This window comes from Molothrus ater, chromosome 6, assembly GCF_012460135.2.
Source record: "Molothrus ater isolate BHLD 08-10-18 breed brown headed cowbird chromosome 6, BPBGC_Mater_1.1, whole genome shotgun sequence".
Classification (NCBI taxonomy): Eukaryota; Metazoa; Chordata; class Aves; order Passeriformes; family Icteridae; genus Molothrus; species Molothrus ater.
In genome coordinates this window covers 46,377,334-46,402,842 of record NC_050483.2, presented here as the reverse complement: position 1 = coordinate 46,402,842, position 25,509 = coordinate 46,377,334, and the positions used below count along the sequence as shown (strand labels likewise).

Below are 25,509 nucleotides of genomic sequence, written 5' to 3'. Positions count from 1 at the left end.
GGACTCCCCAGGAGTCACAGCACGTCCCTGAGGACATTGTCCAAACACCTCTTGAGCTCTGCCAGCTTCTGCTGTGGCCCTGGGAGCTCGTTCAGGAGGCTGCATATCAAACCTGTAACCACTGGCTTTCCACAGGGCAAACAAAATAGAAGATGGACAAAGGAAAACAGGGCTTGACTAGAGGCTTCCTTGTGATACTGATTAATCCTGGTGAAAACTGCTGGCTCAAACCACCCTCAATACAATTCACTTTGATAAATGAGTATCAAGACTTGTTCAAAAGCATAAAATAACAGACTGCATATTGCAGTGAGCTCCCATGTACACTGGGTATCTAGAATAGATAGTACTGTGAGAGTACTGTGAAATGGACTCTCTTCTGCAGTGGTGCTGCTGAGGTCCCAAACGCCCCAGTGTTTTCCCATATTTTAGGGAACTCTGTCAGATATATGCTTAGATATTAGCAGCAGCGGCAGAAGCAGAGCCTCGACAGCTTCTGATATTGGAATTCTTTGATTCCATCTATGACTGCAGAGATCCAATTCAACCAAAAGCTGTTTAACTCTGAGATCACTCGGCAAGGTGAGGAGGAAGAAAAAAAAAAAGAGGACAAAAAACCCCTCAAAGCCGGGGTCCGCCAGCGCCTGCGCCGGCCCGCGGTAACGGCGCGGCCACGGCCGCACGCGCATTCCTCGCGCGGGGCCGCTGGCCCTTTAAATGCCGGCGGGCGGCCCGTGCCGCCGCTGGCTGGGAGACCCCGCGCCTCCAGTGAGAGGTGAAACCAAGATGGCGGCCGCGCAGTGACTGAGGCGGAGCCGGGGCCGGAGGGAGCCGGGCCGCACCAGCCACTGCCGATCGCCCCCTCCCTCCGCAGGGCACAGCGTTTCTCTGCCGGCCGGGTCGCCGAACGCCTGGAAGCGTAGCCACGTCGTAAGGCGCGCTGGGGAGTCGGGACTGAGCCGCCGCAGCACCGGCAGGAGGAGGAGGAGGAGGAGGAGGAAGAAGAACATGGCGGCGGAGTCAGGCTGGGAGTGAAGCCGCCGCCTGCGACCGGAGCCCATGGGGAAGACGGGGCGCTGAGCTCGGCTGGTCGTTCACCCTGTCGCTGGACGGGCAGTGTCCTCAGGCCCCAGGCAGCCCAGGCGGGAAGGAGGGCGGCTCCTTGGAGCCCCGCGCTGACGGACGGCGAGCGAGGGGCTTCGGGCCTGGGCAGCTGCTGCACAATAGAGCCGGGCTACAGGCCGGGGCGAGCGGCCCCTCTCCCGCGTGCCTCCCTTCCTCTGATTCCCTCCGGCCTCACCAGCTTCCCCCCTGTTTTCCTCGGCAGGGCTCCGGCTTCCAGGAACGCTTGCTCCTGTCACGCTGGGCCGGCTGCGGTCCGCCGCCGCTTCCAACTACCGTGGATCCCCTTCTCCTCCGGGATCCCTTCTTCACCGCCTCTCCCGCCTGCCCTTCGCCCTGCAAAGAGCCTCTCTCCTCTCTGCGGCTTTCCCTGCCTAGGCTTACTCGCCTTTTGTGCAGCGCCTGACTGTACCTGAAGGAGCAGCTCCCCTTTTCACATCTTCGCCTCTTGTTTCTCCCTCTTCCCCAATCCTGTTACCCTCGATTATGAGGATCCCGTTGGGGCACTGAAGAGGATTAAGAAGAGCTTGCTTGGCGTGCCCGCGTGGGGCTGCTGCCGTCTTTCCCGCTCCCCTCCCGTGAGGGGGGCCTGGCCCCCGAGCAGCCTGGTGCTCCTGCAGCGATTGCCGGCCAGAGGGGTGGCTGCGGTGCGGCAGGCGGCAGGATGACGGACACCCGGCGGAGGGTGAAGGTTTACACGCTAAATGAGGACCGCCAGTGGGATGATCGAGGCACAGGGCATGTGTCCTCTTGCTACGTGGAGAGGCTCAAGGGCATGTCCCTGCTAGTCAGGGCAGAGAGTGATGGTAAGTGTGTACGGCTGAAGGCACGGGCTTTCCTCGTCCTACCCAGTAAAGGAACTGGGTGTTGCTTTGTGTCTGTTGCGTTGATGTTTTGCTGCATAATTCAAATGGGATTCCTGAAAGCAAGTGGGCACTAACCAGGGTTCATTCGTGCTAGGCCAAGTGAAAGAAACAGAAGATTGCCATCAAGTGCAAGCATAGTAGGCACTTACTGAATACACAGTGTTGCATTCAAAATGCGTTCGAGTCTTGTTGTAGATCGTGCATGGGTTTGGATATCTACTGGTCTGGTTTCAGAATCGATCACTGGATCTTTCTGGAAGCGATCCCCTCATGAAAGTTGTTCAAAACTTAGGTGTTGGTCTTTAGTATTTGTTTTTAGGAGATCGTTGGATGGCTAACACCCTTCTGTTTCCACCTGCCCTTTTCTTTAGTAGCTTCTAGAATTATGTAAGACGTTCTAACAGCTATCAACGGTTTTCGAAGTACAGTTATGGTAGTAAAGACAATACAATGGACAGAACAGCATTTTCAGAGATGCTTTTTTTTAATGGAATGGGAGTACTCAGCCCTTCAGCAGTTCTAGGTCTCTGAAGATAAATTTAAAATTATGGATTATCAACTTCTTTCACGGTTTCTGGCAGCATATGTCAGTAGTATATGTTAAGCAGTAACATCTAGCCCTGTAGCTACATGTTTGGGCTAGTCTTGACTGTTGGTTAAGTGAGTTCATGACTGCTGTGATCAGAAATTTTAAAATGTGTACTTCACAGTATTAGCCTTGTACCATTCTGCTTTTCAAATCTGTCAGTGCATGACTTACTACTTCATTAGATGTATAGCTACTGTATTTAGTGACTTGTAGCTCTAGTTGTAGCTTTTGGCTGTCGACAGACTTTGTCATTTTATTTATTAAGCTTTCTTATCATAGGAAGTAGGATGAGAAGCAATTTGAGAATCATTAATCCTTACTTTTTGGGAAAGTTATGATAAACTGTACAATATGTAATCCCTACAGCAAAGATCATAAACTGATATGGAAGAATCAGTCATCTGAGGAGGATTTTGGTAATTGAGCTTCTGATAAGCTCCCAGAGAGATCTTGTAGTTTTTTGATTATATTTTGAAAGGTTAAACTGACACCTGATTTTTATTTATTTTACAGTGAGGAAGATGCATTTAAACCTTGAGCAGCTTCATATTGCAAGAGAAAACATTCAAAATGGAAATAGATTTAGTTTAATTTCAACGTGAGGAGGGAATTAAAAAAAATTATCACTAAATTTTTTGGCTCATTTTTACAGTATGTTTTGTCGTAGATACTGTCCATGGCTGTTGGGGGCATGTTTAAAAACTGTTATGTCTCCTATATATTAAAATTTTTCTGTTTTTTTTTTTTTGTAATTATTTTCTAAAAAGAAATCAAAAGAACTGCAGTTCCCAACCTCCTTGTGAAGAAATAGCTCATTCAAACTAAAATCCATGTATTAACTTTCAGAGGGCTATGTGTGCTTCAGACTGATTAGTGCCTGAGCTGGACTGTTGTTGCCAGCTCACTTGTAAATAAATGAAGGTGTGTAAGAAGGAGGATACAAAATGGTATTAAAAACTAAAATTAAGTCATTGCTTTATCTTGCATAGCTAAGATACTGTAATCAAAGCAGGGACTGTCTCAAACTTACTAATTGCACTCAATACGCAGATGTTTATTTGGTAGGATACACACTTCAGCCCTCTCTCAAGCTGCATACTTTCTACTTCAAAGTATTGAATAATACCCAGTTAAAATTCTTAATATAGTAGGTAGTATCAGTCCTGGGTAAATGTGCACTCTATTAATAGGCTAGTTTTTCTAACTTGCTTGTGTAGACACCTCATAAAATTTGATTTATATTTTGTTTACTCCCACTGTCTGTTGTTTGTGGGCTAATTTTGAAGGCAAATAGTAATTTTTACTTGTGAGCAAATGATTGGAAAAAGGTAATGCCATACCTGTGTTTTATATACTGTGCAATTTGTGTTTCCTTGCATGCTTTTTTAACTAAATGAAATAGTTGACTGTGATTTTTAACTTTTTCCCAGTTAATAAAGACATACAAGTGGTATGAACTGAGGAGTAGAACTGACCTATACACCATTTGTCTCCATGTTTCCTTTGCATTCTTGTATTGTCTTTCTTTGTCAGCTCCTCCTCTTTCCACAATGAAACTTCTTCCTTCCTGCATTTCTAAACCAGCTTTTCCTAGCCTTTGAGCTGAGATTCATCCTGTGCACACTGGCATATTCTTACTGCCTTACTCCAGGAAGCTGACAGAAAACCTCGGCATCTGCCTGAACGTGAAGGCTCCATTTCCTGACTAGGGAGGTCCTGGGGATATGAGCAGCAGCTCCTTCTGTGTGTGGGAAATTCCCACTCCTGCTCAAGGGCCACTTTGGCTGTGCACAGATCAACAGCAGAATTACCGTGGTTTCTTTGGCTGACCGTGTGGGCTGGTGCATGGTTCAGTCTGGATTTTGCAGCTGTAACTTGGTGTAGTAGGCTGCTTTACAAGTGGTTGGGATTTTATTGCACAGTCAGGGTGTGCAGATAAGGGAAGTACAATCAGTATGCCACATCCAATGTAAGCTATCATTTGGAATTGGAGGAATAAGAACTGAGTAAGAGGGGTTTTTATCTGTAGGAGTGGTTTTTTAACTTGTGCTGGTTTAACACCATCATAAAAGAAAATAATTTAGAGTAGATGAGTGAGTTGTGTTGCAAGCTGCATGTCTGATGTTGCCAGGCACTAAACCGTTAAGAGTCATTGCAGACAATCTGGAATAATCAATTTTAGAACAGAAATACCACAAACTGCTTTCATATCAGGTATATTATGCTTTGAAGCATGAGATTGTAATTTTTTTTACACTATAATAGCTATTCACTTTTTATTTAAAACCCTGAAAAGTTTCTCTGTGTGATTCCTAGTTGTAATGTATTCTACTTGAATTGCAGCAGAGCAAGAGTGAAATACTTTCTTACAAATTATCACCCACCATGTGAGTCTGTGTGTAATCAGAACTCTTTGATTTCTTACCCGTTTCTGACATGGTATTTTAGGCTGTTGTGGCCTACCTTATTCTTAAATTGTCTTTGTACTTCTTGAGGTTTACTGCATGGTTTCAGATCACCTTGTTTTCGTTCTGAGCCCAGATGACTGAAGTGACCTCTAAAGTGAACATTTCTGTTCAAGTAATTTGTGTTAATTTGAAAGCTTAAACCTTTAATTAAAACTTACTGGTTCTGTATCTAAACTTTTTGACAAGTGAAAGTTAACCCCTCCATTGCAGGCCATTTGTGAGCTCTCTTTTAGGAACTCATCATTATCATCCAGCAGTTGTAGTTTGCTGCTTCTGAAGTCTGTGTGTTAATGATTTCTGCCACAGGGCAAGTGCCTTTCCTTGCTGCTTCTGTAGTGCAGCTATCAGTAAACCTGTACAACTGGCAGGCTTAGACAAAACTTGGCTTCAGGTTTTTTTACCTTGTTCAAACTCAGGATTTTATTGGCTTGTTTTTAGGTAAGCAACACAGTATTTATATTAGATCAAAATGAAAAAAAGCATGGGGGAAGATGACTTGGGGTTTTTTTTGTTTCTTTTCTCCTGGCTCTCCCCTTCCCTTAATATTTGAGTTTGGTGTTCCAGAAGTGTCTTGGACTCAGGAATATTCTCTTGGAATTGTAGAACACTTTCTTGGGCCTCAGTTGGAGCTGTTCCTTGAGTTTCTGAGGATTACTTTCTGTGATTGGGTTGCAGCAGAACTGATTGCAGAACTTAAACCTCTGTGTGCATCTTGCAAGAAACAGCTCTTGACTTGAAACTTTCATTTAAATGTAAACATGTTTATGCTGGTGAGGGGTAGTAGGCAGCACTTTTTCCTCTATTTTTGAGGAAGACTCCATGTAACAGTTTGGTGGGAGAGCAGCAGTGTGCCAGATTAACTGGTCTCTTCCATATGTGTACTTGTAAACAAAGCTGCAAATTTGCTGTTTGAGACTGTTGAATTGGGATATTTGATGTCTCTAAATATAATTGAAAATAGCATCGAATATCTGTGTGTAATAATCTCTTCTGAGCAAGTCTTCTCCTCTACACACATTCCTTCTGCAGCACAGAATGGTGTTTTCTACTAACAAAACCCCCAGCTGTGCTGTATTGCATTACAGTGCCAGGTAATAGAATTCTGCAAGTCAGTTTTATTCTTTATAGGTGGTTTCAGATTTTTTTTTTTTTTGGCTTCAGTATTTTGCAGTTATTTTTATAAATTCATTCACGGCTGTAATTAAAAAAAAAACCAAACTGTAGATCTGTATAATTTTGGAGCATTTACTCAAAACATAGCATGCATTAAGGTGAGTTTTCAGCTCTTACCTAACTTTGAATAGAGTCTTTGGGTCAATGAAAATGAAATGTGGGTGTATTTTTATTTTTATGTTGGTGTATTTAGACTGGATAGTCTTAACATTTTCTAGGATAGTACAAATGGAAAAACACCTACATAGAAAGTAATGCTTATGACAAAAGCTTCTCAAACAAGTGATAATGACTTTGAATGGAAGTTTATTTGTGGTGTTATATTTCTGTAACCTTTTTCTAAAGGTTACAGAAGAATATATTTGTGTTTCAGACATCTGTTACTCCTGCCTGCTTTCCACATGCAAGTAATGAAGACTTGACATTGCCTCATACCAGGAAGGGGTACTAACTAGTAGATTAGTCACTGATCTTTGACTAGTTGAACCCTTTTGGGGGAACTTATTGCACAAATGGAGCATCATATTCTCCAGAAGGATAGATTTGGGGCAGTTATTAGTTATAGAGCACAATAAACTTTCAGTATGTTTCTGTCGCCAAATTAATATTTTTCTAGTTATTGTCCAAAATGGTGAGGAATAAGTTGAATCATGTGGTAGTGAGAAGCATTCAATCCTTGAAAAACTCGATTTGTCTTTCCTACAAGCATCAAGTTTAGCAGAGAAGAAGAAATGCTCTTTTTTGATAAGTCTAGTAAAGAAGTCATTCTCTTCTAGCTTAGAAAATGAAGTGTCTGCATTCAATTGTTTTCAATTTTTTTAAATAGTATTTTGCCAAACATGACATTTACATTATGTAAGACATTCTTCTAATGATGGAATTTACATGTCTGTAGGTCTGTGTTCAGCCATTAAAATGATGTTGAAATTATCAATTACTTTTGATTCCTAGAAAATTCTAGTTCATACTTGCTGATATGAACTATTTCTAGACAGTAAAGACTTTCTAATTGTCTTCATTTTAATAGCACAAATAATATTCTAAGTCTTCATGGAGTAGAAGCTGAGACTTTGAAAGCACAACTTATTCTGTGTATCTGATGAAAGGAAATGCTGGGTTTAGATGTCCTTTAGGCAAACCCCAAATTCAAAGCTTGAGACTATGGCCAAAGTATGAGCAGCAATTTATTGGATTCATCTGTAAGCCTTGTCTTAGATGTTTTCCTTCTCTGTGCTCTATGGTTTGTGAAGATTTTTTTCTTTAGTTATGCACTTGCACTTAAGCAAATAAGCTGCTTTGGTAGCAGAGCTGATGTGTGTCAGAAAACTGGAAAAACTCAAATCCTGAGTAGTATATTTGGGCTTGAGGCAGGAGAGCTTTTCCTGTGTGTGTTGTTTTCCCTTGAGGGGTATTTATTTCAATTTTGTTGTTGAATTCTGTAGAGTTTGTAAACTCCCACTGTCTGTTGCTTTTACTCCAAGAGCAGTTGAGACAGGATGAGAGCTTCTCAAGCCAACTTCATTAGTGAAGGCTGCCTCTTGTAGAACAACTGATTAGAAACTGGAAACAAGCAGCCTTCACAGGTACATTCATTTGAAAAAAATAATTGTATCTGATGATCACTTACATAGTAAGCTGGGGGATATAAAAATCATTGGTAAAGCTTCTAAATTCATCAAGTAGTAACCTTCCTTATCAGACAACAGAATGTTCTGCTATTTCTGTAATTCTTTAATGATACACCACTCTTAGAGCAAGTGAAGTTCTGTGATGAGGTTCTTCAGTCTCCTCCCTCACATCCCCCAGCCTAACACGTTCATCAGTGTCAGACACAGGGATGGAGTCTCCCTCAGCAGTTTTGCAGGGGCACCAAGCTGCAGTGGTGTGGTTGAGATGCCTGAGGGACAGGATCCCATCCACATGGACCTGCAGTAGCCTGAGAAGTGGGACCTTGTGAACCTCAGGAGGTGCAAGGTGCTGCCCCTGGGTCAGAGCAGCTCCTGGTGTCAGTCCAGGCTAGGGAATGAACAGATGGAGAGCAGCCCATATTTTAGTAATACATTTGCCTTAGAACTATAGTGATGAAACTGAGAAGTTAACACTTTTCTTAAAGTTTGGACATTTCTTAAAGCCTAAATTTAACCAGGTAAGTAAATGGAGAAATGCCACTTTAAAGGGGTGCTTGCAGCCTTACATTTTAATTGTATGATTGACAGTGCAAGTTAATTTATCAGTATTTCTTTGTGTAAGCTGAGTGAAGCTCTGCAGATACGTGAATTTAAGTCACACACTGGCACTAGTGCAGCTGAGTAGCAAGGTGGATGAGGGAAGTGATTGGTCCAAGAATAAAATCAGTTTCAAAAGTTGTTTTTGTATAGATCAACACTTCAGATTGTTTAAATGTGACACAAGAATGCTAATGTGCAAAAGGAAGGGAAAGAAGACACAGACCTGAGAATGGAATTGCTGTTCTGTGTCTTAGTAAAACCTGCTGTGAAACCATTGTTCTGAGTTTGTGTGAAGTTTTCTGGTATTAGCAGTCACAGTGGTTACTGCTCTAAGCATTAATTTCTAGATAAGCTTCCCAGGAAAATAAGTGTTTTAGCTAACCTTTAAGAAAAAATACCACACAATTAGAATTTTCACACAAAACAGTCATAAGTAATCTCTGGAATGCAGTTATGATGTTTTTGGTGTGCTTGCAGACTTCATCATGTCTAAACATTTTTCTGTAGAAAAGTTGTTACTCAAAATAAGAAAGGTTTAAAATTCAGTCCTCAGAGCATTATTCTGTACTGTGTGAACAGTATCTCTTAGGGGTTAATAGATTTATTGTTGTTCAAGGAAAGAGTGATCAGAAAATTTATGTGGTGGGTAAAATTTTAGCGCACGTATAAATAAGTGGAACTTTTTTTTCCTAGGCTCTCTTCTTTTGGAGTCCAAAATTAATCCGAACACTGCGTACCAGAAGCAACAGGTAAACATACTTTTCTTTTCCTCATGTTTAAAGGCAGGGTCTTTAACAGTATACAACCAACAGTGTAGCAATATAGTAATTTTTTTTGCCTCTATTGCAAATTATATTTTATGTTCTTGTGCCAGAAATAGGTAAAGTAGTTTGCACCATGTTTGTGCATTACATGATCATGTGTTACTTCTCTGCATTTTTAGTGAAGTTATACAGATAAACTGCTCTCTGTTTTGCACCAGAAATTGCTTTGGGAGAGACAGTCAAAACATAGTTGGGAAAATCACAAAGTAGCTGAGGTTCCTGAGGGTTATAGTATCTGAAACTTAGTATCATCATTGCTTTTTTCTTCTTTATATTTCAGATGCTTTAACTTTAAATGTATTTTTATTCAGGGAAAGTTTTGAAGGCTTTAAAGCTATTTACATGTAAACCTTTGTTTGTCTTTTACTTAGAAAGTGGGTATGGGTTACTATTGCTCCAAAGCATTCTGTGTTAATAAAAGCAGCTTCTCACCTTTAGTTTGCACATTGCTTCAGTTATTTAAACCATACATTGTGAGCCCCTAAAGAATGCTCCTTAGATGGGTGAGAAGTGAACTGTGTAGGCTTGTACTTTATTTGCTGTGCTTGTTTCATGGATGCTGGGAATTGCCTTTACAGGTTTAAAAATGCTGAACTAAATTGTATTTTTTTTGCCTGTTTGGTCAGCTCAGACTTGTTAAAATCTTGTCAGGTACAGTTAATGTATTAAAGCACCCTTCAGTCTTTCACCTTTAATAGTTTATTAAAGGCATGGACAGGGATGGACATACTGTTTTGTTCACAGGCAGGTCCCAGTAGTTGTGTCACTGCAGCTTTTTGTAGAATTGTATTTTGAACTGAATGGGGAGAACCAATATGGGCTAAAAATACCCTTCCTTGAAAAATTTAACCTGTATCTGTCTCTTGATGTATTCATAGTGCACTGTATAAGCAGCTGATACAGAGCAACTGATAAGGACAGTGTGGGCCTGGAGGGTCAGTTCCAGGGAGTAAGGACAAGACCAGTGAAAGTGCTAAGCACACTAAATTTTAGCTGTAATCCTGACTAGCTTGAGGTCATGGTTCTATGATAAACTTGAGCTTTAAAGCTCCTGAAGTGACACTGAATATTTCACAGCTCTATGGCATAAAGTGCTGATCTGGTGTAAGCTTACTTTGCTGGCTTAAATTGGTTGAAAGAGCTGAGGGGTGAGTTTTGTATCAATAGGTGTTGTGCCACATCAGACAGGAAACCTACTTCAAGGAGGCATAAAATTGCAAGATTGGTGCAAACCACTCCATGTGCTGGTCAGTGGAACAGCATTTCCTGCTCTGCATCTGACACACATTGTAATCTAGTGCTGCATAAATCATACCTGTGAAAACATGGTTAGAGAAATAAAAATAATTAACATGAGTCTGTCCCATTAGAGCAGCACTGTACATTCTCTGTGCTGGAGAAGGAAAAGTGCTGGTTTTAAAGCTTTCAAATGCTGTGTAGACTGAGATTTATATTTGTAGGTGGATTGTTCATATTTAACCAAACCAGTTTCTAATATAAATTGAATATGGGGCTCCACTCCGAGCCTTAGAAGTATCAAATGTTTCTTGGTGTATTAAATCTGCTCTGTAGCCTGTTTTCTTTCATGTGAGGCCTACTTATCGTTTCCCTTAGTAAAAAGCAAGTTCAGAGTGTAAATCTGATTCCAGATGAGCTAAGCTTGGAGCTTAGCAGCTGAAAGAAAGAATAGGGTTTTTTCCAACTCTCCATCTAGAACGCTGAATGGCTTAAACTTATTAAAGACACAAGAAAATCAGCTTGGTACTTTAAATCCTTTTTCAAAAACTGGTAACTCTCTATGCTGGCAGAACTTTCAAACCACCTTACACAAGATCCATTTGTGGAACTGAGATGGAAGAGTGAGTGAGATATTTCTTTTTGACTGCAGAAGGTCACTTTGGTCACCTCACTACTAGTGAAGTTGCAGCCTGAAATAAAAGACTTGCTTTTGAGCTTGCCTGCTGTTGTTGGTTGCACATAGAAAATTTCAAGAAAAATCTCCCAGAAATCTAAGGCTTTAAACTTCAAAGTAGCTGTGTAGTGTTATGATCTTAGAAGGCTTTTATCTCAGAATTTTGTTGTGAGGATGAACCTATTTTAAGGGGCACATAGCAGCATCCTTTTCTACTGTGACGCAGCATGCAGCTTGTGGACACTTTGAATATCTAATGGAATAAATGGATGGGTTCTGACTTTTGTCTGGGCTGACATGAGGTTTGTAAGAAGAAACAGTCTTATTGGACTGACTGAAACAATCTGTGGTTGGAAGCAAGGAGAGATAATGTGTACTAAGCTCTTGGGGAACCTTGCCATGCCAGCTGCTTTGGATCCTTCAACAAAAGAAGCCTGTAGATACCTTTGTGATAAACAGTGAAGTCCTTCCACTGGTGAAAGAACCTTCTGCCTATGCGATCTGTTAATGCTAGTGTGAAGTAGATGGTCTTGTTAATTGTTGATATCACAAATTATGCAATCTCTTGGTTTACATATGTGTGTTTTAATAACTGCATAGCTTAGATAATTATTTATCAAAATACTAGTGTGAAGACCTGAGGACAAGCTTGCCTTGCTGCCTCTATTCCCTTGGAAACTAAAGCTAAGAAAACCAACCAAACACCAAAAAAGCCCCAACGAAAACTATACCTGTGAAGCTGAACTTGTTAGTATGATTTTGTCCCAATTGTCTGCTTTATATTTCTTGGTGTTGAGTGTTAAAAGCAGTGACTGCCCTTTGTGGTGGTAAATACAGCTTTCTGCCTTTGGAGAGAAAGATTACTTTGGGAGATCTTGAGTTCTGCTCAGGGACTCATTTTTCATATGTCAGCCTGCGATACTTCAGTTTGCACAGTCTACTTCTCAGTCTTCCCAGACTTACCTGCCATCTGAAGGTTTGAAATAAATCATTAAAGCATGAAATTCATAGACAGTCTTTTGACTACCTTTTCAGTAGTCAATTTAATTAGTCTGTCACAATGAAGAGTTGTTTTCTGCTATGTTCAAAAAGAGAGATAGGTCTGTGTACCTGATTCTGCAACATAGAATTGCTACCAGTGGAAGTTCATTGAAGCTCTGAACCATGCACTTCCATGCACTTCCTGGCAAACTCATCACTGTTTATACTAGAACTAGAAGAAAGTAAGCCATGTGAGGAAAAAAAGCTAGAAAGAAAACAACTTGGGAAACTAATGTCCTGTGGCTCAAAAAATGGACTTAATATTTCTTATGTTAAAGTACTATTTGTAGGCAGAAACTTCTTCAGAAAAAGCAAAATTTGCACAGTACAGCCACATGAGCACCTGATTTTTCTTGCTTACAGCTCTGTGTTAAGTTTCTGGCATTTTTATTTTAAAATGTTACAGTAATGGTCCTATAACTTTGCCATGGAATATTACTGAATTTAATTACTGGGTAAGTAGTAGCATTCATCTTAAAAGCAAATTTTGTTTAGTAAGTGGAATTTAATTATACAAAGCATTGCTGGGTCACACATGGAATACTTAGTTTTTTCTTCTGTTGTTGGTTGTTTTCTTAATATTCTAGTAAAGGTGCAAGATATTTAATTGTGGGTTGGGAGGGTCAAGGCATTGAAATTTCAGAATGTTAATGACAAAGATGCTGTTCTTAAACAAGATCCTTATTCAGAAAATGAATAATTGCACTAGTATATTAGGACAATGCCTTTTCCTATAGCAGCCCTAAATGATTAAAAACTCCTCTATATACATAGCATTTACCTAGGGAGAAACCTGGTATGGGTGTGGGTGGGGTAGAGCCTTTCAGTGTACTTTAGCAATGCTTTAAAAATAGAACAGTAAAGACTTGTATCCTCAGCTTTTTTAGATGCATCCATGTGCATCCTGTACCACAGTGATGAAGTGTATATTGCATCCCTTTCTGTGCCTGATACAAAGAAGACTTGAGTTATTTACAGCTTCCACCTACGGAGTCTTGCCTCTGCCCTAGAGGTGTCTCTTGTGTCCTTTGCTTTTGCAGTCTCTTTTCCAGTTCCTCACAAACACAAAAGGCTAAAATTCATCCAGAGTACTATCTACTAGCTATGTAACTTGAAGATGGCCATCCTTGAATAATGGAGAGCAGACTTATTGATAAAAAAGCCAAGTTTTGCAACTATCCAAAAGGGCACTGACTGAATGCTCAGTCAGAGAAGATGAACTTCGTACCCTTGATGTCATGAGAAGCAAGCCAACAGTGAAATTATTTCAATAAAATTTGTGCATATTGTAGCTAAGATAGTAAGGAAGAGTGTGTGGCTTTGTGGGGCAAGGGAGTAAACAAGGGGCAGGGTGGGCTTCTCTTGGGTTTGGGGCGGGGTTCATCTATTTTAAATTAACATAGGCTTATTTTCCTTTATTTCTGTTTTCCTGTGTATTCTGATTTTTCTGCTTTTGCTGAGTATCCTGGTTTAGGGACAAATTTGGGAAGAAGCTTCCAAAGGAGTCCCTCTAGAAAGCAGATTCAAGTGGCCCCTCCCCCAACTGATTTGGGAAAATATTTCCTTGGTGAAAAGTGGGGAAAAAACTATTTATTTAACAAGCAAAGTATTTGCAAGCATAAAAATGAATAATATTAAACAATAAACCCTCTCACTGTTCTGAAGAGATGGCCAATTCAGCAAGTCCTTGTCATGGGGTGTAGCTCAGCTCACTCAGTCCCTTACCTGTCCCTCCTGTGTGGGATAATGTCACGGCCCAGGCACGAGCTCCCGGTGTTCTGGGTTTTCAGTCCAGAGCAGGGCTGATGAGTTCCAGGAAAAAGAAAAGCCACAGTCTGGGGACCATGTCTGCCTCAGCTAGCTAAAAACTAACTAAAAAGCAAAGGAGAACTCTCTCCTACTTCTCTGTGCTGCAAACAACACAGTCTGTGAGAGAGAAAAGCTGAAGCTCTTATCTCTGTGTTTTGAATACAATTACCTCAGACATTCCACTGCTTCTCCTCCCTCCCCGCTTCACTCTCAGATCTAGTTTTAAGGGTGCAAAACTTACTTCTGGGTTAAACAGACAAATGGGGATACAATTGAGCATCATAAAGTCACCCCAGGACACTGAGTATGGCCAGAAAGTTTCTCCTGCAAAACCAATAAATTGATGTTATTCCTTGTGATTCATGGCAATACAGCTATGAAATCACTAACTGAAAAGTTGTGTATGACTGTTGAGCTTTCACAGAAGCTAGTGGAACTCAATCTGTCTATGCCTTTGACATGTTAATCAGGTTTTTTTGAGTAAATTGTTAGCATGTCCAGATAACCAGCTTCTAGGTGAAAAAGTGCATGATCCAAATGCAGAATTGAACCTTTATATTACATTACTTGGGTGGGGTTTTTTTTAGCTTGAAGATTCTGCCATGACCTACCACACTAGCTCTATTTGACTTAAAATGCCTGGGTAGTGCAAATAAGTTTATTTCATAAAGAGAAACCTGAAATTATGAAGCTGTACTTTTGATTGTAAGTATTTAGATAGCAGGATGCTGAAAGATGGGTTGGCATGTCCAGGGAAGTATCTGTGACTGTAAACAATCGAAGGAATTAGATGAGGAACTAGCAATCAGGCAGTCCAAGAAGGGAAGAAACAGCCTGGCTGTGTTGAACCTTGTGTGGGCCAGGAAAGTGTCATAAGCCTGAGCCATGTGAGGGTTAATAGGAAGAAATTAATTTGCTTTTTAAGGCTAAAAGTAAGAATTTATGAAATACTTAACAAATTTAGGGCATCCCTACTTCTTGAGTGTAGATTAGATCTCATAGAACTGCCAAGATAATTTTTTGGAGCTATGGAGAAGACTTGTCCCTGGAGATGAACAGTAGTGAGAGTCCATTGTCAAACAGTAATAGTTTTGTTAATTTAATCATAGCAGAGTCAAATCCTGAATACTGGTTGCTCTGAAATTCTTCATTATGAAATCCCAGAGCTTGCTTTGGAGATTTGTGTGAGTGCTGTACAAGATACCTACTAATCAGCTTTCTAATAGTTAAATAAAACTGATTTAATATCTAGTAAAAGTTGACCTTTAGTGAGTGCTGTGGCAAGAACTTTAGACTGATAGTATGTATCAAGAACTTTTTACTCTTGAGGTAAATCAGAAACCTTTTGGCAATAGTTCCAAAAAAATGAGAAGTCATAGGGTAGATACTAAACCCTCTCCTTCTTCAGTGCAGCTGCCACTGTTTCCTGGATTAAATTATTGCAGGTTAGCTTCTGAGGCATGATGTCTCAGAGCAATCTACAGCATACAGCAGTGCCTCTGGAGAACCTCTAACTAACCAGAACTTGCTTCATGGGGCTTGATGCAGCCAGCAGAGAGAGAAGCAGCGCAGGAATCACCGATTGTATTCTGAATTTTGGCCTAAGGCTGTGTCCTTATAAGAACTAGAGTGTACAAAGCTATCCTACACCCATAGAAATGATTGATACCTCCTTATGGAAATTTTAAGTACATAGGTCTCCTAAAAGGAGGCCATACTCAGAAATTTTGGTTAAATTTTTTAATTTCTCATTTTATGTCCACAGTTGTAACAGAATGAGCACTATTGTAACAAAACAGATTCATGTAAATGGTTGTAAGGAGACAGCAAATTTTGTATGGACTAAGATAGTGATGATGCCTCTAACTGGCCCTACTGCCAAGATATTTTTTTTGCAAAGCAGAAAATGATTTTTCAATCTTTGAATAAGATCATGAACTCTACATAAATAGCTCCTGATTATCACCCTATTTAAAAAAGATCTTGCCAAGAACTGTGATGCATCTTGAAAATATGAGGAGCTAGAATGCTGAGGTTGTCACAGAGAACTCAGTATAAGATCCTTCAATAATAAAACCTTTGTCCAGGTTTGTGACAGTTAACACAGTGTAGCTATGATTTAATACTGCTGTTTCACATTTTAATTGTTTACAAGGAACAAGATAAGAACAATTTTTAGATGTTTTAATTATCCCATCCAGTTCCTTGCATGTAGATGATAATATTTTATATGAAATGCAACAACAAAGATGTCTTTGCTCCATCTGAGCCAGAATGGCTATTGTGAATCAAATGAAATGAAGATTTTATGCTCACCAAGATGTAATGTGCAAGACTTATCTCCTTACCTCTTTAACCAGTAGCCACTATTACTAAGCATATTTATCCTTAACTCCTGTTTTCTCTTTGAATGGAGGAGGCAGTCTTAAGAAATTTCAGTTGCTTTCTGAAGTATCAAGAAGTAATATTTGACATTGGGAAGCCACAGAAACTCCATTTCCATAGCTGAGAGATCCAGAGTAGTTAGTGGACTCAACTTACACTGAAGAAATGTCAGATCAAGCATGTACAAAGATTTCTTTCAATAAAATAATCAGAAAGTAGACTGTTAGTGATGTGATTCTTCTGTCTTTAACTTCATCTGGAATTTCCTTCAGTCATTTCTTCATACATGTATAAGTCTTGTACTGTCCTTTTTGATGATTATAAGCTTTGTAGGATTGAAGTGAAATTATAGTCACAACTGTCTGCATTTAACAGTGAATTTAAAGTTAGACAAAACTGTATATTGCACAACAGAGTGAAGTGCTTTTTGTTTCATGTTCTCTTTTAAAAAGCCCTTTCATTTAAGAAAGGTTGTACAAACAAATACAGTTTACTAAAGATCCAGAGAGCAGCAGTTGGTAGATTTCTGTTGAGGAACCGTAATGTATGAAACCCGTCTGTGCTAAGACAACAGATGCTAGTAATTTCAAAGTTTAATGTTGGCAATTGGAAACAACTTTTCTAATACTGATAGAACAAACTGGAAGATGGCTGCTCAAATGATTTCTTTAAGCAATTTTTTGTTTTGTTTTTCAAAGAAGAAATAACTAAAAAAATGGAACTATATGGAGGTGTGAGCTTCCATGTTTAGTAGTAGATGATGTTGTTAAAGAGAAAAATTGCTATGCTATGGCCAAATACACTTTTCTACATATGTGACTGTAATTTTCAAAAGCAGGTTTAAATTTCTGTCTTCTCTTTTATTTTTCTCTGCCTGCCTTCCTTTCTCTGTCTTGATCTGTTGCTGGATTTTATTCAGAGCCTTAGAACTTTTGTTTATTAAACTTAAGCAGTTAATGTAAATAGCACTGCCCTTAATAGTGTTCTTTTAGTCATTTCCCCATTTGTTAGTTGTGCTCTTTATCAAGAAGAAAATACATTTTGGTCTTTTGGAAATGACTTACTTAGAAATCTAACTGCTTTCACCTGGATGGAAATGTAATTAGATGGGAATGTTGCAAGTTCTGCTAGTGTCTACTTAAAATTTGATCTTAGAGTTGCTTTGTTTTTTTTCATTAAATAAGCACTACTCAGTGTGAAGCTAAGGAGAGAGTGGCTTTGAAAATTACTGCAGTAGAAATACAGTTGGAGAGATAAATGTATTAGAATTTGAACCTGATACCTACACTTAACATGCGGTAAGGTACATACTGTTTTTTAAAGATGGTAAAGGGAAAAACTTTTTGAGATCTTCACTTTTCAGATTTTTGCAAACAAATTTTTTTTTGCTCTGTTGGAGTCAGCAGTACCAGGTGCTGTCAATCTGTTATTACCAGAGAGTTTGCTCCATGACCTGTTTTGTAGAGAATAAACTATTAATTATGATTTTTTTTCTTCCTTTTGTATTTTGGAGGTGGTCTTCCTAAATCCCCTTCTTCTGTGTACCACCTCTTCCTCAACCCTTTGGAAAAGGAAAAGGTAAACTATTTGCCATTTACAAGGTAAAGCCATTAGTGCCTCTGAAGCAGTATAGCTGCTCTGGTAATGGCAAATTGATTATATTGTATTGCTTGACAATCCCATTGAAGCTGGCTGATTGTGCTGTTTAGATAACAGTTTAGTTTAAGGTGTTTTCTAGTAAGTACATATCAAAATCTAAAGGTAAGGTTTCTTTTTATTGTCAGTATTCATTTTAATATCACTCTAAGCAAAATCTGTACTTAATGAAGCAGAAATTTTGTATTTTATGTATAAGAAAAATTCCCATGTCTCTTGTCCTAGTGAGTGAATGCATGGTTTAGCACTTGGCTGAAATAATGCAGTTTCATGGAGCTGTGTGTATTTACTGTGGCTATATTTCAGCTGTTACAGGAAGAAAAAAGACTAACAATAAAACTTGATTGAATACATAAACACAATGCTGATTTTATTTTCTTCTTTTATTAATTTTTATTTTCTATTTAGTTATTCTTAGTTATTTAGTAGACTCTCTGTAACCTACTCCATCAAATACCTTGTCGGTGTGTGTGACATTGCTGCTTACTGCACAGCTTCCCCTTTCATATATTGGTTTTGCATGCAATAGGAGGGCTCAGATAAACTCTTGAACTATCCTAGTAAGTTGATGAGGGCTTCAGTGTCTAGGAAGTGAACATAGCTAAGCATGGTTTCAAGTAGTTTCTAGAAGTTTTTCTAGAAGTAGTTTCAAGTATTTTTCTTCCAGAATTGTAGTTTGGAATAAGAAACTCTCACGCGTGGTTCAGTGTAGTGGGTGCCTGTGGTCCCAGGCAGGGAACTGTGGTGTTTCTCCTCTTTAAAGTTTGTAGCCATCTTGGGACTAGATTTCAAGCAGCTGTTCTGTGCATTAGCAGAGTGTCTTCTGGGGCCTACAAAAATGAAAAAAAAAATATTGTAACTTTCATCCTACAGAAGAACTAGTTTTATGTGGTCCAAATGAAACATTAAAGAAACCCCTAACATAAACCCAGCAAAACCTGTTGCTTTTGTTACTGTCTTTTATTAGAGAATACACTGAGGTAGAAGTGCATTTTCTAGGTCAAACTTTTTGAGATTTACAATGTTATGGTCACATAAAATAAGAACAAAGACTTTTTATATATTTCTGGAACTTCTTCTGATTTATGCAGGAATGTTTTTAATTGTATAAACTTATAAAAATTTTATGAGGTGTGATGGTTACATTTGTGTTGTAATAGTGTCCTGTCATAATTAGGTGTCAGGCTGTTTTTAATTTAAAATTTTACTCTTTAAACACTGTTTAGGTTAATAAAATCTGAAATATATTGCCTTAAAATACTCTCCCTCTCTTTAAAGGATACCTTGATTGTGTGGTCTGAAGCTGAAAATTATGATTTGGCACTTAGCTTTCAAGAAAAAGCAGGTTGTGATGAAATATGGGAAAAAATATGTCAGGTAAGTTTGATAAATGTAAGATTGAGACAACCTAATTCATCTAAATTCATCTAAATATTCATCTAAATATTTGTGTTCAAAATTTACAGGCTGTTCTGAGAGTTTGAACAATAGTAGATAGAAAGTAAAAACTATTGTTATAGCCAGCTCTCCCAAATTTTGCATTTTTCAATTTAAAAACTTTCTCCTTCCTCCAGAAATTTAATACAGACCTAATCTAAGTTTTGGGTACTTCTTTAGAGCATTTGCAGGTCTTTCTACTCAACATAACTTTTTTGATTAATCTGCTAGTAGGAGATAGCTCCATCCCTATAAAGATAATGTTTTAAAAATCAAACAATGTATACATAGCATGCATATATTTTAACAAGTGTTTTACCACTGCAGCCAGGTGACTGTACAGTCATTGAATCAGTGTTGTTTGTGAATAATATTTGTTCAGGTATTAGCTTTGACACAAAAGAGTTTAATCAGTATATTCACTGGTGTTAGTTCACTTTCTCAGTTCTTGTTTGGGCTTTTTCTTCCCTTCCAAGCATTACAACTTAATTCTGTGCTGCAGTATGTGGGATTTCTCTAAATTACTCTAAATCTCTCTCTGCAGTCTCTTTCTGTTCTTAACAAAGATCTAGCTCTCCCCACTCTGTCTTTTGAAGTTTGTTCTTAGTAATTTCAGAAGCTAAGCAAAAGAAATCTTGTTTCATAATTACATGTGTATAGATTATTCCTTTTTTTTTTAAGAATGAGTCTTTTCAGCAGTTTACCACTTATGTAAATAGGTACAGAAACATTTCCAAGAACCCTAGCAGTCAATGGCCCAAAAGCTGGGGTCAGAAACAAAGTAGGGAAAGGGGGAAGTTTTGTTCTTAGGAAACACCCAGATAAGAAGCCCAGTTTCCTCACCCTCATGTAAAGATCTCATATTTTTGTAGGAAGCCAGTGTCTTTATATCCTGTTTTGAGGCCATGGTTTGTAATTGTGTCTAGTGTACTTTATAGATCTTAAGCTTCCTCAGTCATTAAAACTTCTAAAAGGAAAGCTTTGATACCATTTATAGAGAAAGTGGTTGCTGCTCTATAAGCAGAACAATATGTGGGGTTTAGCACCATTCTGAGTATAGGCTTGCTGTTATAAATGAGGCATTATTTCTCCCAGGGTTTTTTTTTGCTGAATTTCAAGAATAAAAACAACAGCACCTTCTACTGCTCTGCTCAGCAGTGTTTCTCTGAATTTGACTTCAGATTCCAAGCAGATGCTAGAATTAAGATGTCATTAAAGCTGATTCACTCTGGTGCCCAGGCATCTGTGCATTTTTTTACTAATTCATACTTTCCACAGTTTCCTCATATCTCTGGAGAGATTTTTGCAAGTCCTGTGCATTATTTTTCTGACAGTCAGTTTTCCTCTATTATTTTGTCAATGTTGGTCTGAGCTTTTTTGTTCTTGAAAGAAGACTCTATGTCTCTGTTGAGTATTTAGAAAGTGCACAATAACAGATTTTGACTTGCAGCTCTCCAGAACAGAAAACAACAGATAAATTAGTAAGACTGGCCTCTCTCCTCTGTTTGAGGTAGTGGAAGTAGTGGAAGCTTTGAAAAGCATACAGAGCAGTTAATAGCCTATAGATAAATGTTTAAAGCTATCACTAGAATAATGTAATACTGATTTGCATTTGAAAATCTGTCTGCAGAGAATAAAGGCTGGAAACAAACAGTTCAGTAGTCTATTAAGAAGTTCAGTAGTCTGTTAAGAAGTTGCCATCCATATTAATAAATGCAAATTTCTGTTTTTATTTGAAGTACTCGGAAAATGTAGGTATTTTCCTTATTCTTCCTCCCATTTTTAATAAATAAATAAAGTTAAATGTTTCATGTAGAAACAGTTTTATAAAGCTTTCTATTTGAAGAAATCTTCTCATTATCTCTTTTATTTTCCAAACCAGCTGTACTCAATGTCAGACTAGATTGCATTTCTATTTTGCCCATACAAATTAAAAATGTGTGATACTTCAATGGCATTTTTTAAAAAGCATTCCAATAACAGTAAAATTAAACTCCACTTTTTGACAAATCTCATTTTGCAGGTTCAAGGCAAAGACCCTTCTGTGGATATTACTCAGGATCTTGTTGATGAATCTGAGGAGGAGCGCTTTGATGACATGTCATCACCAGGTCTGGAGTTGCCGTCCTGTGAGCTCAGCCGGCTGGAAGAGATCGCAGAACTCGTGGCATCTTCCCTGCCTTCACCCTTACGCCGTGAAAAACTCGCCCTAGCACTGGAAAATGAGGGCTATATTAAGAAGCTCTTAGAAATTTTTCACGTGTGCGAAGACTTGGAGAACATTGAAGGACTACACCACTTATATGAAATTATTAAGGGAATTTTCCTTTTGAACAGAACTGCACTTTTTGAAGTCATGTTTTCCGAGGAATGTATAATGGATGTAATTGGATGCCTAGAATATGATCCGTCTTTATCGCAGTCACGGAAACACAGGGAATTTCTGACTAAAACAGCAAAATTTAAAGAGGTGATACCTATATCTGATCCAGAGCTGAAGCAAAAAATACATCAGACATACAGAGTACAGTATATTCAAGATATGGTCCTACCCACTCCCTCAGTTTTTGAGGAAAATATGCTATCAACACTTCATTCTTTCATCTTTTTTAATAAAGTGGAAATAGTTGGCATGTTACAGGTAAGTTTCAAAAATTCACAGTCTCTTACTTATGCTTGGGCAAAGAAAGTCAGGTGATTATTCCTGGAAAGATTGAGGTGCTTTGGTGGATCCTTCACTTCTGTGATTCTGTAAGTGATTGTGGAGTGTGACAGAAAAGGCATGGATTTGAGTACTGAGTTGTCAAATACCCATCCTTTAATTTCTGGATTTGGACTAGATGCTTTGCAACTGATTTAAATGGAGCAAACCTATAGAATATTGAATGAGGTTCTTTGGAATGAACAGTACTGTTTGCACTTTGAATCTTTGATTTTAGTAGGAGTTTTGAGGGTTGCTGGGTTTGTATTTTGGGACTTTTTAGTCACTAGACATAGGGATATCTCTTGTCATATTGCCATGAAAAAATCACTTTGCCTAAATTTCACAATATTATCTCCTACCACGATGTAGCTGTTGCTAATTTTGAAGTAAATAAAATTAGCTGTTTGGAAAGTACAGATTCAGAGCATAAGACCACTTCAGATGCTTGAATGTTTTTTTAGTTTGTCTTAATAAATCCCTAAATAATGGTGCTTGGAATTACCAGTTTTTCATTAAATATGTCTTACTGCAAATGTAAAGAGATTATTTGGTGCTTTACATAGCTTACCAATGTCTAGGGTGGTCTGCACCAACCCATGAACTTTCTGAATGGTGTTAGAAGTTGGTGGCACATCTCTGTAAGGGGAGCTTTCAGCTAACTCAGCAAAGTGTTACAGCACATGTATTTTGGTTTGTTGAAGTTAATGATAATTATCTTATGTCTCCCAGAATTTAATAAATGAATAGTCACGGTCTTAGTAGGGGCTGTCTGATCTGGAGAAATGGACCAAGTGCTAGATGATACCGATTACTTTAATCATGTTTATTTTCAGTTTGACTCTCAGGATGTACCCTGAATAATTTCATGGAAAATATATAGCAAAGGAGAGTGAAAATTCCTTTTGCAAGCTCATAGAGCAAATAATTGTCAAAACTAGGCCTCACAACTTTTCCGCCATCGCACTCAGTTATCAGAATACTGATGTTATTTAATCTGTATTTAATCTGCTCTCTTGGAGCTTTAATCTGTCAGGTGAAACACCTCAGGCATCTTCAGTAGTACCAGGCCCCAGCTTATGCCCAGGTGAACCAAACTGTTCATGTCTGGATGTGTGTCCTTGATAAACAAAGTCACAGTTGCTTATCTAAAACAATCAGAAGGCCTTAAGCATTTTGGAGTTGCCCCTTTGAAGAAGTTTACAAGTCTGACACTTTGAGAGAATGTTGAAAAAGACTCAGTTAAGGGGTCTCAACTGGAGCATCCAGGATGACTGTTGTCTCAAAAATGTCTTGCCCTCTTTGCAAGTGTTGCTAGAAGCAAATTTCTGAAGATTATATATTTTGACTTGAGGAGGAGGAGGGGAAGAATTTTTCAGGAGTCTTGGTGACAGTGGCTGATTCTGAGATCTTGAGCTTCAAAAAAGAAAACTGGGCAAGGAAAAAGAGGGTCTGATCCTGCAAAATCATGATGGGTGTGTTTGCCAGATATCCTGAGATAACTTTATTGAGGACTAAAGACTGATAAGTTTCCTTTTTTCTGTCTTACAACTTGTGTTAGGTTAATAGCTGTAGGGTAGGTTTAAGTTACAATATCAAGGTTTTGTGCTGTTGCCAGACTTGTTAGTTGCAGTTTACAGTTGAAATCAGGGCTCAGATCTGATTTTGATTTCTTGTGTGACAGCTGATTTTTGAATGCTATCTTCACTGCTGTTCTCTATGGTTGAGAATAAAGTCTACTTCATGTATGTTGGAGTCAGAGGAATTAACATTGCAGTTCAAAGTTAGATAAACGTTTGGAATTGTTGAAGTGCTTTCCACAGCTTTGAGGAGCCCAGAATGAGAGCACACCAGGAAGATAATACACCCTGTGCTGTACTGCATTTCCTAGTACTTTCACAGTACAGTTCTCTAGCAAGGAGGGAGAACTCCCTAAGTTTTTACGTAAGAATCTGTTAGAAATAATTTGACATTGTTGATCAATTTTTGGGTTTGAGAGAATTAAAAAAGACTCACAAATTATGTGTCCATTGCATTTCTAAGAGTTTAAAAGGATTGATTGACTGATTGATTGATTGATTTTTCAAGTTCTTGGAATGTAGCTGTAACCCAAGGTTTCAGCCTACTTACCTGGCATTTATTTATTCATAAAGCAATAGGCCAGGTTGCACTTTTCTGTAATCTCTGCACTCTAGTTTCATTTCATCCCCCATTCCTACAGTCTGTGTATAAAATATATGATACTATTTGTTCCTATTTCTTTACACAGAATAAATAATACTCTAAGAACTGAATTAAAAGACTGATTTTGTTGATTTCACTTCTGTAACTAATTCCTAAGGGCTTTCTTCCATTTGTGTGTGGTTTAACATCATGCATTCCTGTAGCTGGTATTACAGTACTTGTGTGTGTGAGGGGCTGTTACTGCATGAAGGATGTCTAGTTCTCTGTAGTTCCTGGCATTTGTTAGTTCGGATCTTCTGAGATCTTGGTGCTCACTAACCTTACATGTGTACTTAAGAAGTGGTTTCTTAGAAGTCATTATTAATTGAAAAGACTCTGGGTTGCCTCATGGTAGTTTATTGGAAGCCATGGATGAGTCTCACGTTCTAGTAGATTAATATAAAAGGCTTTTAATGCCTCTGCTGTTGACTTTAGGTTGTCTCTCTTGGATCATTGAGGATGTGACAAAAGAGATGTCTTTTTGGGAAGTTTCACTTGGCAGGATAAAAGTAAGCTCCCTGATTAGCTGATATCCCATGGCATCCTGCAACTCTTGTGTGTGCAGCTGAGTTGTTGGGTATTCTGTTCTTTTCTCTCTCTTTCTCTGGCTGTGAAGGAGCAGAAAAGAAAAACTCTTACCTACATCATGGAAAAGAAGTGAGCTGTAATGAGACCTTTCCATGTCAGACTGTGTATTAACCAAAATGGCACCTTACAGTACCCTCATCTCAGTTAGCTCAGCCAGACTGTAGTGTCAGAGAGGTGAATAGAAGTTTGTACAGGACTGTACAGATCTTGCCTTATGCTTCTTGACAAGCTGAATGACTTTACTCAAAACTACCACTGTGTTTTATTTAAGGCATTTACTGTCAAGATAGGCCATAGGTCTCTGGCATTTAAAGTCAGTTTTTCAGTTATACTTAATCTTGAAGATGAGAATATGCTGATTCTTTAGAGTTCTTGCTTTATTAGAGAGACTTTGCATGTATTTAAAAAAATAAATTCTGTAGTCATGGAAGATACTTGCTTTGATCATTTTGCTTTCTTTGGTAGGTAAAATAACTGTTGCCCTTTT

At 38.7% G+C, this 25,509-nt stretch overlaps 1 protein-coding gene across 1 annotated transcript in view; it reads left to right on the top strand.

Annotated features, from left to right (window-relative positions):
- Positions 1–791: 791 nt before the first annotated feature.
- The window catches only part of PPP4R3A (protein phosphatase 4 regulatory subunit 3A), a 42,200-nt gene continuing 17,482 nt past the window's right edge, over positions 792–25,509 (top strand). The window contains exons 1-4 of the mRNA XM_036384351.2: positions 792–1,928; positions 9,140–9,195; positions 19,352–19,450; positions 21,534–22,151. Coding sequence (XP_036240244.1) covers positions 1,787–1,928; positions 9,140–9,195; positions 19,352–19,450; positions 21,534–22,151 — 915 coding nt within the window. The 5' untranslated portion in view covers positions 792–1,786. The remainder of the gene's footprint in view (positions 1,929–9,139; positions 9,196–19,351; positions 19,451–21,533; positions 22,152–25,509) is intronic.